This window comes from Sebastes umbrosus, chromosome 20 (genome assembly GCF_015220745.1).
Source record: "Sebastes umbrosus isolate fSebUmb1 chromosome 20, fSebUmb1.pri, whole genome shotgun sequence".
Classification (NCBI taxonomy): domain Eukaryota; kingdom Metazoa; phylum Chordata; class Actinopteri; order Perciformes; family Sebastidae; genus Sebastes; species Sebastes umbrosus.
The window spans coordinates 22,035,172-22,047,787 of NC_051288.1; the positions used below are offsets into that span (position 1 = coordinate 22,035,172).

Below are 12,616 nucleotides of genomic sequence, written 5' to 3' on the forward strand. Positions count from 1 at the left end.
CAGAAATAAATGCTGCAGCTCCTCCAACAGAGGTTTTTCTATGTCTTATGAAGTGACGGGGCTCCGCAGCGAGAAACGTTATCACCGGCACCCGGTCGGAGACGGTAACGTTTCTCTTCCTGCAGCGGGGCTGCATCGCTTGTTTTGAGCGATGCTTGTTCATGTCTATGTAGAGCAAGCACAAGCACGAGCCCGACACTGACTTTCGTTGACTTAACGGCCACAGGTGTTGCTGTTAACAAGCATTTCTGATTCTTACAAACAGTCCCTTTAAAAGAGCCGGCTCAATGAACCGGCTCGTTCGTGACCTACACATCACTAATAGCAACCAGCAGCAGCAGCAGCAGGACAGCGGAGAGAAGCAGCGAGGAGGACACCAGACCACACCAGACAGAGTAGTGACTGTAGAGCAGGTGGACTGCTGGGCTGCTCCACCACCTCCACCTCTCTCTCTCCAGCTCTCCGTCTGCTGCCAGGTGAATTATCATTCTCGTGTTTCTAACCTGAAACACACAGAGGACGAGCTGCGGAGCGTCGACGCACTTTAAAGGGAGAAAACAAGAGACGGTGGACTGACAGTTAAAGACGAAGAGAGGTCGTTAAAGTGGACAAGAAGACACGACGTGAGGTTGTTTAACTGCTGTCTGAAGCCTTTACACCAGCTATACACAGGTGTTGAGTGTGTGTGCAGGTGTTTTGTTGACATGCAGGTGAAGACATGAAGACAGAGAGGAGGACGGTCCAGTGTCCAGTTTAACCGTTGACTCATTATCGTTCTCACTCTGACCGTTGGTGACCGTTGGGAACCATTGGTGACCATGAAGGACACTGGAGAGTCAAAGGAACACCAACTAACTGTGAGTCCACACTACTATAATGTGCTTTAATGTTGATTTTAATGCTCTGAGTTGTAATGTTTTTGTCTTTTAGGTTACATGAGTTTTCCCTTTTACTCAAGCAAGCTGTTGTTAGTGTTTATTAACAGTAAATCTTAACAGTAAAAACAGAAATGTGCTGCTAACTGTTCACTCAGTGGCCACTTTATTAGATACACCTATACAATCTAATGCAATCCAATACAGCCATAAAGACTACTTATATGATGTCCAGTTTGTGTTGACATTGTTTGAAATGCAGATTACTGAGGTCAAAGTGGTGTTGTACTGGATTACATTTCTTTAAGAGGTGTTTCTTATTGTTTTTCCTTCCTATTTAAATACATATTAGGTTGAAAACACCTCTGGATATAATAGATAGATAGATAGATAGATAGATGCACACAGTGCACTTTCATAGACTAAGCTACTGGAGTTACCCTGCACTGAACTCACTTTTAACAGTCTATTCTGCACTATATTCACTTTTTTAATAGTTGTGTATCACAGCTGTTACCCTGCACTATATTCAGTTTTAACAGTTTTCTTCATCTCCTTGTATTTTTTATATCTGATATATTTTTTTGTACTTTGCACTACTAACTTTTTTACTGCCATTTTACTAACATGTTTTTGCACTATGGTACTGTGATGCTGGAAACTTGAATTTCCCTCAGGATCAATAAAGTTACTATTACCTAATAAAGTATATTTTTCTGTATTTTTTTTTTAAATAACTAGATTTTCTTTTTATATTTTTAAGAACATCCATTGTTGGTGTTATATTTTAGATTCCCCAGCCTTACACAATCCCCAGTTTGCATGCATTGGATTGCATTAAATTGTACAGGTCTACTCTAGAGAGATTTCTTTCTTTTTTAATTGGTCAAAATTGATGAGGATATCCAGACTTTAATCCTTTCTCTGGGTCAAGCTTTGATAAGTCTGGATCCTACACCTTCTTTGAATCGCCCCTGATGGTTTAACAGTTATATGCCTACATCTTTCAAATTCTACATCTCCTTTTTACTAATCCCCAGTTTGCATGCATTGGATTGCATTATATTGTACAGGTGTATCTAACAAAGTGTATTTTTTATCTAGACTAGACTCTAAACTAGACTTTTCTTTTAATATTCCTAACAGCATCCATTGTTGGTGTTATATTTTACATTCTCCAGCCTTACACGACCTGCACTGCACCCATATCTGAATAATTAAAGTGGCTGTTTCAGTTGCCTGGCCTCTCCCTTGTCCAGCATGTAATACACTTTCAACAGGGTGTTGACAGAGAGAGTGCTTTATTATTCCCCTTTGCATTCCTCTTATTTAACTGCGTATGTCTGTGGGTCACATGCATGCCAGCCTCTTGGTTCATGACACCACCGCTGTGATTGTCTGTTTTCGTCCCATTTACTCCCATCGAACGCTTTCCTAATGATCTGTGAACGTTTTTATGGGAAGAAAGGGAGAGAAATTAACGACAAGGTGGCCGTGCATGAGTGTATTAATGTAATAATGCAATGTTCCACCCAATTAGTGGTTTTGTCTCTGCCAAATGCTACCCAGTGTTCATAAGGGAAGGCTAATTTACCCCCTAAGATTGCAGGTGTGTTTTTGAGTGTCGCTGATTGTGAGGAAAATGCCATCACTCTGATTTGTGTCTTATTTTTGAAGGAGAAATTTACATTATTTAGGCTGTGAAGTGATTAAATGTGGAGTTTAATTGGATAATCAATCCATGCATCCATCTGTTTTCTATACCTCTTTATTACATTAAAGGTAGCGGTGGCATTTAAGTGCACTGTCACCAACCTACACACATACAATCATACACTTTTATACTCATATTTACATCTGTTGACAATTTTGAGTTTCCAATTGACCTAACTTGCATGTGTTTGGCTTGTGGGACGTGAAACTAGAGAGAAAAAACATGTAAAAACAGGGGTAATATACAAAATTCACACAGAAAAAACCCAGGACCATCTAAATAAGACTGTTTTTCATTACCTGGTTGACTGGAAAGAATTCTTCCATCCTGTGCTTGACATTTAAAAGATTACTCATGCAATGTTTGTATTGCATTTCAATGTAATAGAGAAATTTCTTTCTTTTTTAAATGGTCAAAATTGCTGAGGATATCCAGACTTTTAGTCCTTACTCTGGGTCAAGCTTTGATAAGACTGGATCCTACACTTTCTTTAGACTGTCCCTGCCCGGTTATATCCCTACATATTTCAAATTCTACATCCCCTTTTTTGCAGTACATTTTATACTCTGAAATGTCAAACCAAGATAATCTCAATGTAATCTTCCAGGGTTATTTCCTAAGACTTGACAAAGCTCCTCCACAGAAGGCCACAGAAGGCCACAGAAGACATTATTCACCTGGTTTCATGACTTGTAAACTAGGGCTGTGTATTGGCAAGAATCTGGCCGTGAAGTACCTTAATGCCATCTTAAAAACTGAGCCAGCTACAACCTCCGAGAGATTGAATAGTGTCCGGGCCTGACAGCGGGCAGTCGGATTTTTAAGAGGTTGATTAAAAATCGATACAGTGTTCTGGAGAGCCAATACAGTATCACAAAACATAATATCACAATACTCATGTGTATTGATATTTTCTTACACCCCTATTATAAACTGATTTTGATGTTAAAAATCGAGGGAGTTTAGAGGAATTCACACATACTGTATGCTGCAACTGACAAATAAACCAAAATGTTCTCCTGTTCCACACTTTTCTTTCAGCACTTTCACAAGTACTCTCAACACATGTACATATTCAGTTACAACTCTAGCTACAGCTGAGTCAATACAGACTCCACACACACATGCTTTGTAAATAAGAACTCATTTATTGTAGAAGCTAAAGTACTCCTGTGTGCTGTAAATGTTGTGCCTACCCATCAATTCATTTTCTAACCTTTAATTTCAGTAAATTAAACATCTCTGTGTTGATTGAATTCAAGGAGGACTAATTTCACCCTGTGTGTCGCAGGTTGCCTTGAGGGTCCGACCGCTCAGCGATGCCGAGCACGAGGAGGCGGCTACGATCGTGGCCCACAAAGTGGATGACCAGGTGAGATGGCTGTCGTGTGTGTGTGTGTGTGTGTGTGTCAGTGACCTGTTTACCTCTGTGTGCATACAGTATGCATGCACGTGAATGAGTGATGGGGTCAGTGGGTGTGTGTCTCTGTTTCCGAACCCTCTTCCTGCCTGTCATGAGGCTGCACAGATAAGGTATCTGCAGGGACCTCGGTAAAGCCAACAGCTCTTTTTTCAAAACAGCTCATTTGTAAAGCTCAAAATGTCATATTTCATCTGTAAATGAAAGCCGGATGACTCAGACCTGTAGCAGAGAGAGATTGACCTTTCTAACAACTGAATGAAAGTCAGATTCTTTCATAAGCCTTAGTGAATGCCTGGGGTGTAATTGGACAACCACTGCAGAGCTGTGTAACGCTCCTTACATAAAACATATCCTAGTGTCTGTCTGACTTGAATGATAACAAAGAGTTACAACTAGGGCAGCAAGTAGTAATCATGTCTGTTATGGATTCATCCCACAGTTAGGCAGTCATTTTCTGTCAGTTAATTGTTTGAAAGAGTACTGCATCAATTTAGCAGTGCTCTTCCATCAGACTCATGATGGATTGTTGAAAAAAAAGAACAAAATCGATGCAGCACAACCAGTTATCGTCACATTACCCACAATGCAACTCAACCACCAACAGTTCAGTCAGAGGTTCGGCCGTGTTATGCTAGTAGCAGCTAATATAGGCTGCAGTATGAATACAATTGGGACATACTACTTCGTCATAACATTACGCCTTGAACTTTCACCCTCTAGCCTGAAAAGAAAATTGCGGCCGGATGTAGGATATTCTGGTATTTTTGGCATTCTGCATTTGACATACTTAATCTTTTTTCTGGCCTACTAAATAGTATGGTAGTTTGGTTATTGGAACGCACAGATAGCCTCTCAAGTAGAGATTAGGAGCGGCTACAGAGGTATGGTAAACTCACTTCTTTCTAATGCCACACCCCCAGATTTATTTTCATTTTCAAACTTGTAGTTTTCTGCCCAAACGGACACTTGAAGCAATTTATTAGACTCCACACAGCTCCCTCTGGAGCCACAAAAGTACCCACTAAGACCTGTAAACAGCATTCCCCTTTAAGCACAACAGCCATTTTACTCATACTATCAAGCTGTAGGATTTGTTTTTCTCTATTTCTTTATTTCTCAGCAGCAAATTTAGTTCTGAGAACAATATTTCAGTGCTTTGGGAGGAAAATCTTGTAAGATCTGTCTTGAAATTGGTTTGCTTTTAAGTCATTAATGCCACCCTGTGCACCAACTACAGCAAAGACATATTTATGGAACAGAAAGTTCTACTGAAACAAATGCCTCGTTGCAATTGGGTGACAGTGACTGCTGTTGCTATATTCATTCACTGGCCATTGCCCCTCAGTGCTTTGCTAGCTTAAACACACCAGCCTTCGCTCATTTATTATTCAATGTAAGACATTGCTGTTGCTATCTTCTGGCGCTACTGCTAACTGCAGCCTCCACAACATTGCTCGCTATAATTCCACCCATATGTTACACGATATAAGATGATTGGATGACTATCAGTTAACTTTATCCCTAATTCTATTAGAGCTGAAACGATTAATTGATTACCAGAAAATGGATCAGCATCTATTTTGATGATCAATTAATTCATTAAATAATGTTTTAGGAAAAAATTCTGATGGTTATTTTCTGCTATTTGCTGACATTCTATAGAACAAACAATTGATTAATCAAGAAAATAATCAGTAGATTAATAGATAATGAAACAATAATACTATACTAACAAAATGATGCCTCACTCTGTTCACTCTATTCCCAACAGTCTTGTTTTGTTTCTACTCAATATGAGATGTCTATCTAATTTATTTGGCAAGTAAACTGCTTTGAATGGAGCCATTATGCTAATTGTGTTTTCCATTAGAGTAAACCATGACAGGAATGTTTCTGAATGAACAGAATATAGATTGGCTGTGATGACGACAGTCATGCACAACAGCAGAGGGCTAGTCTTACACATATCATATAACTTAAACCAGATATTTGGGATTTATTTATTCTAGCAATGCAAAAACGAAACTAATGGGACTTGGATTATTGTCACACAACAGAGGCGTTTTCCCACTCAGAGGATCCCGTCCTTGGAGCATGACCACTGTGCGCGCAGTATGTAATGAGGTTGTTACCATGTGACCATATGAGAAGGACGTACCATATCACTCCACAAGGACCCTGTTTACCAGCAGCCCTCGCTTTTGAACCGGTCCCTCTTGGAGACCATTTAGCAGCACCAACGGTGTGAGTGTGTGATGATGATGAAGGGAGTGCAAATGATAATGAGCACCGTTACTGGGAACCTGCTGAGATGTCTCCTCGCTCAGTGTAGGCTGATTGAGGCGGTGTAGTGGGCATATTGGTGGTGGGCAGACGAATTCAGGAAAGTAACAGCATAGCAACAGCTTTGCCAGTGCTGGAGGGAAACATTATATTCATGCAAGTGTGTGATTAGTCCGGGCTGTTCTTGCTGTTGAAGGATTTTACTAGAGAACTCTTCTATAAACTGATAATCCACGGCGCCGAGGCTTGTTTGTCTGTCCTCTCAGAAGTAATTCAATTACACCAAGTCTTAAGGACAACATCAGCACTTCTGTCTGCCATGACATCATTAAAACAGGCTTGGACACAGGGGATTAGAGTGGTAAGCAAGTAGATGTGGTGCTGACACAGCCACCATAACGAGGCTTTGTTATTGTCTCCACCTCAGCTAGAAAAAAAGTGTTTTACAGTGTGTTGATTTTATACCTGAATAGCATAGTTCGTACTGTATTATGTCTGTGGAGAGAATTACAAACTGACATATTTGCTGTGTGGTCTCTGTGGGGTTATATCAGGTCCAATCAGGCACGTTTAACACGAAGGATTAGCGGAGCTTACAATATACACACTTGTTATTGAGACGGTGCGGTTGTGGGAAGCTGCTGTTTACCTGTGTCTTGAGAAGGGTTTACCTGGGCTGCCGTGACATGAATCGAGGGGATAGGTCACAACAACACAGGCATGTTGTGAGATTATAGACTACAGGATGACTGAATCTGTTTACCACTCCTGCCTTAGCCGTCACACACAAATATATGCAGATATGTACTGTACATACAAATAACTTCAATCCCACTATGTACTGATTACTTTGTTTGTGAGACAGGCAGACAAGCGATAGCCGTATGGCTTACATGTAGTGCTCAGACGGATTAGCAGGGGGCTGGTGGCCGACTGGGCCGACTGGGAGAGAGTACCCAGATCTGGCTCTCTTCGCAGAAAACAGACAACTTGAAGCTGACTAAGCCTGCAGAGATGAGCTCATTAGATGGGTTTTAGCTCAGGTTAAGCTTTCTGCCACCTGCTCTCTCTCTCTCTCTCTCTCTCTCTCTCTGGCTTTACTCGTCCCTCACCGACCGCCTCGGGGGATCCAGCCACTGCCTCTCATAGACCACCTGTTACGCTCAATGGGCTTTTCTTGTCCTTGAGTGAGTAGTACACGGGTCAGAGGTGTAGCGAGGTGGATCTATGAATGAGATATTAAACGACTCAGGTTGAGCTATTTTTATTCAGTCAAGGTCATAACATTATAATATATAGTGTTACCGGCATACTGTAGGAAAGTGTCTTTTATCTCAAACAGTATACAAGATACAGGTAGAGGATTTTAGTGGAATTTTATCTTGGAAACTGAGTTAACTTAATTTCAAAAGTTGATTGTATTTACGTTCTCAGCTGACCTGAGACCAAACTGAGAGTAACCCTGGTCGGACAGTGTTTTCCATCCCACGATGGAGTAAAAGACAAAGAGAGGTGATGTCATCCCTCCTTAAGAGGCTAACGGGAACACTATGTTTATCCCCCGAGGGATAAAGATGGTCGCTCAACCTCATGAAAGAGACACGCGAGGGGACCATTTTATATCACTACTGATTTCACTCTACAAAAGACTGTTGTGGCTGTGGTATACATACTCTTGATAGGGATCTAGAGCGTACGTTGGATAAGATAACTGATTTAATAAAATTAGCTATACACACTACAGAATACACTTAATTCCTTAAAGCATCTTTTTAGCTTTAGTACATTTACACAGCTCCCTTATTCCAAATCTGTTTGTAGATGTATTTATACAGTTTGTAGAGCTAAACGTCTTGCTTGTAGGAATGAGTGTTTACACCCCGCAGGATGTGTCTTACTTAGCACTCGAACTTGTTGAGCATGTCTTCGGCAGGGCTTGCCTGTCAGCAGCACACAGTGGGGAATGCTTTATGGTGAGGCCTTGTCTCCATGGTGACACATAGACAAGGTCAGGGCCATTGTTTGTTCCTCGGTAGTACAGTCCTACATAAGGAGAAACAACAGGGGAAGAAGGCTCTGTTTTGGTTGTTTTGAGATTAATTAGCTGTAATTAATATGCTCTTTGAAGCAACATTTATTCGGCTCGATTGTTGGCAGGCTTCTTAATGTAATTTGGGGTTGAATGTAAGTGTAGTAGCAATAGATTTATCAAACAAGGTATTGATGTTGACATTTCATGTGTGCGAGTGACAATTCTGTGTGCAGATAATGGAGGACTTAAAGGGTGACTTTGGTATTTTTCCACCTGGACCCTATTTTCCCATGTTTTTGTGTCAAATTGACTAATGGTTACAACAATATTTGAAATTGGTCCAGGATTGAGGAATAACGTTGTAACCGACAGTCGCGAAATGTAAAAAGGAACGGACCCTACAGAGATATAAAACGTTTTTCTTACTTTTCTCTTGATCCAATCTGTTTTGTTATTGTGTCCAAAACCAGATCAAGGAGAAGTCTTGTTATGAAATCTGAATATCTGTATACTCCGGCTCAAATAAATACGGGCGGTATTCAAAGACCTCAACCACATTGTGGAAATCATCTAAATATTCAGCTATGAAATTGAAAATCTTTTAGATAACACTAAGCTACACTTTCTATACTTCAACACAACAAACACTCAAGTTTCCACCATGGATGTATTCCACTTTTCCACCGTTGTTTTCCAGCAACACATCACCTTGCCAGATTTCAGAACGAGACTTCTCCTTTTGTGAGAGTTTTTCCATGATGTTGTCAGACACTTATAATAACAATCAGAGCCTGTCATGGCAAAAACAAGCACTTTTAGTGGACGTAAATCACGGTGCCAGCTTGCCCCAATAGAACCATATTACAGCCTGTGAGCAGCTGCCGTCCACGTCGCTCTCCCTCAATACTGGACCAATTTCAGAAATGTTAGTCCCTATTAGTCAGTTAGACACAAAAACATAGTCCAGGTTGAAAAATACCAAAGTTACTCTTTAAAAAAGACTTTCCTACCATGTATTCATTCATGTGTTTATCTGAAAAACATCCTCTGAGACAGGTGGTTCATTCTGATCCCTGAGAGAGAAAATGTCAGCCAGCAGGCAAACAAAAATGCACCATTTTGCCTCTCGGTTCCTTTTGTAAAGATCAAGTCCCTTAAAACAATAAGCAGCATTCAGCCTGCTCCAAGTACAAGTCTACTTGATTACAGCACGCCATGAATTGGCACATTTTCTGCCTTTGTGGAGTACAAAGCACCTCACCTCAAGTGCTCAGTGTAGAGTTTCCAGCAGCCTCTACACAGGTCTGTCAGTGAAAGGAGATTCAAATTGCCTTCACCCTAGAGGCTGCACTGTAGTTAGCCTGATTCAGCAAAAACAGCTCCCCCTGGAAAACTAGCTACTGTGAATGAGGAAGGCGTTGTACTCCAAACAAAATCTAATTTGCTGCTGTCAAACACAAAGCAAACATCAGTATGTTGCATAGGAAACGCAGTGCGAAGACATGGCAGGACATTTCTTTTACCATGGCACAGGGTCTGAAATTCACTTTTCCCAAGTATTTCTGCCACTCAGAAATGTTATCTGCTACTTTTGAAATCTATCTTTAAACAACTGTATTTATTCAAGTTTCTCACCAAAAACAAAATTTTACAAAATTACATTTGAACACATCTTGATAACGTTGTAATATACCTTCGTCCAATTACAATACTTCATGTTCATTTTTACTGAATAGAGCCTGCCAAGGCAGCAGTGCACTAAGAGGTAATAGAAAATGCTGTGCAAAAACTGTGAAAAGTTCCACTAACCATCCTGACATTGAATGAAAAATCCACCTTGTTTTCTTGTGCAAACACATCAAATTTGATTTTATTTGGAGAAAGCTTACTGCTGGACTGAGAGTGAAGGAGAGTGCATCAGAATCTGCATAAAAATGACTCAGTTCCCTTGTTGCCTTAATGTCCCCCATTCCCCCGGCTCTTGGCTGATGAAAATGTTCTCTCCGACACAGTTCATCACGATAATAGCCTAGTTAGAAATCTGGGTGAAAACGTGAAAAAGGGCACACTTTGTCCATGCAGAGGCTTTTTTACGAGGCAGACTGTTTGAATAGCTTCAGGGTTGAACAAGAGAGGGAAAGGAACTACAAATAGCCATGTCCCTCTTAGCTGTGAAGATTTAACCTCCACACACAGAGACAGAGCCAGGAACGAGACCTGGACCTAAAATGGCAATAGAAGTGGCACAGCGGAGAGATGCAGAAATGAACAAGAAGCACAGAAGAGTTTATTCTGGGACACACACGGAAGGTAGTCCTACTTCCCCGCAAAGCCATAGGTTAATACGTCAACACAAATAGACTGTCTGGAAGTGGATAATCTTCGCTTTCCTCATTTTCTCTTGACTCCACTTCTGCTTCCGAGCAACACTCTCTCTGATTCCTCTGATCCCTGCCCCTCCCTCGAGTCTCTTTTACAACGAGGGCTATTGTGTGTGGGTCTGTGCATGTTTGTGTGGGTTGAATGTGATCCCTCTCAGTGCCCTGCCTGCTCTTCTACTCCTAATCTCGTTGAGAGGGCAGGGCGTGGCGGCTCGCCACAAGCGTCCTCTGAAGGAGACTAGACGCTGGAGTGGCCCTGCTGTGAGTTCTCCTGAACAGCTTTTAGTACTCAAGTAAACACACTTATTACTCCCGACTAACCCCTCTGGGAGCACCGCTAGGCTTTAGCCTGAAGGACCCGGAGACACCTAGGAATCACAATGACTTCATTATGCAATTTGATTAAAAAACTGTATTATGCAATCCAGCTGTTTCATAATCAACTACATAATGTATGTGTAATGTGAATTGTTCACACCATGCTGTGTCCTTGGGCGTCTTATGAGTCATATTGTGGTCCACAGGGTGTTGATGAAAAGGAAGGAACTACCCAAAGGGCTTTCACTGTAACCTCATCAACTAATTATGTTACACATTACGCAAGCATAACATCTTTTCCATTTCAGGGAAAAATTGAGAGCACATCATTTGGCGCTGCTCTGTTCTGTGTAACAGAATCATGAGTACAATGTTCCCTCGCTTTCTCCATGATCACCTAATACCTCTTACACAAGCAGGAAGTACAGGCCAGCCGCGGGGCCATCAATGTGCCGTCTGATAGGTCATAATAGGTTGTAAGTTGATTCTCGCAACAACCAACATGCACCCGGCGCCGGGGTTTACACCGGCCGGATCTGAGAAGTTGTTCCCCCGTCTCTGCTACCTCGGACCCAAGCCAATAACTATCAAAGAGTACCGTACAGCCCCCGGTTAGTGGCACAAACACACAGATGCTAACGTAAACTATAGGCTGACGCCACACGTGAAGATTATAAGATAGCAGTGTGACCGGCTATCAGTTTGGTCGTATTCTTTCCCTGCTGTTAGTTAGTAGTTGGCTTTTTTTATGTAACTGTTGACTGTAAATTTAGATTGTATGGACCCAGTAGTAGAGGTGAAATGCAGTGCCCCTTTAAGAAATAGACCAATTGAACTGAATAAGCGCTAAAAAAAAAAAACATAACATGCGTGGTGAGCGGGAAGAGAAAACGGTGGCAGATCAGGACAGAGAAAAGAGGTGGCACTGAGGACAGACAGATTTGCAGCTAGTGATTGAAGGGTGTTTACAAAGATCTCCCATATGTCTTGGGCTTTAAGGAACCAGTGGGAGTAAGTCTCTAAGGTTGTGTTACGTGTAATACCCCCGTCATAACAACATGTTGTTTGTCTGGAGAGGCTCATCCACGAAACCTCCTTTCCAGAAAACGAAAGCGACGGAAATGTTTAAGCAGGAAGTAGCGTGACCCAACCCTACCTTATCCACAGCGGTGGCAGATCAGAAACAGCTGAGTCATTTTAAAAACAACAACCTTATTTTGTTAGTTTTGAGGGCTGCATCCAGAAATATTATATGATAAAAGTGCCACATGAGGTGGGCTGAAGGAACTTGTGCCCAATTATCTTGTAGCCAGACGAAACAGAGAACACACAGAGACTTAAACAAAATATACAGTAGGGCTGGGTGATATGGGCAAAATCTTCTATCACGATATAGGTCATTTCATATCTCGATAACGATATCATTTATATCACAATATAGCATGTTTTCTGGTAATTCAATACATAAATATATAGTCTATATGAAATAACCACACGGTAAAACCTATTTTTGTATACCCCTGTGTGAATTAAATACTTTACAAATGAAAAGTACAGAGTATTTTCTCATTTTAAGAACTTGAGTGCAAA

General features: G+C 41.2%; 1 protein-coding gene across 2 annotated transcripts in view; it reads left to right on the forward strand.

The window, feature by feature from the left end:
* The first annotated feature begins 324 nt into the window (after positions 1–324).
* Positions 325–12,616, forward strand: part of kif19 (kinesin family member 19) — a 36,993-nt gene continuing 24,701 nt past the window's right edge. The window contains exons 1-2 of one of the 2 annotated variants that reach the window (XM_037755659.1): positions 325–857; positions 3,881–3,961. In XM_037755659.1, coding sequence (XP_037611587.1) covers positions 819–857; positions 3,881–3,961 — 120 coding nt within the window. In that variant the 5' untranslated portion in view covers positions 325–818. The remainder of the gene's footprint in view (positions 858–3,880; positions 3,962–12,616) is intronic. The other variant, XM_037755658.1, reaches the window with a different exon arrangement.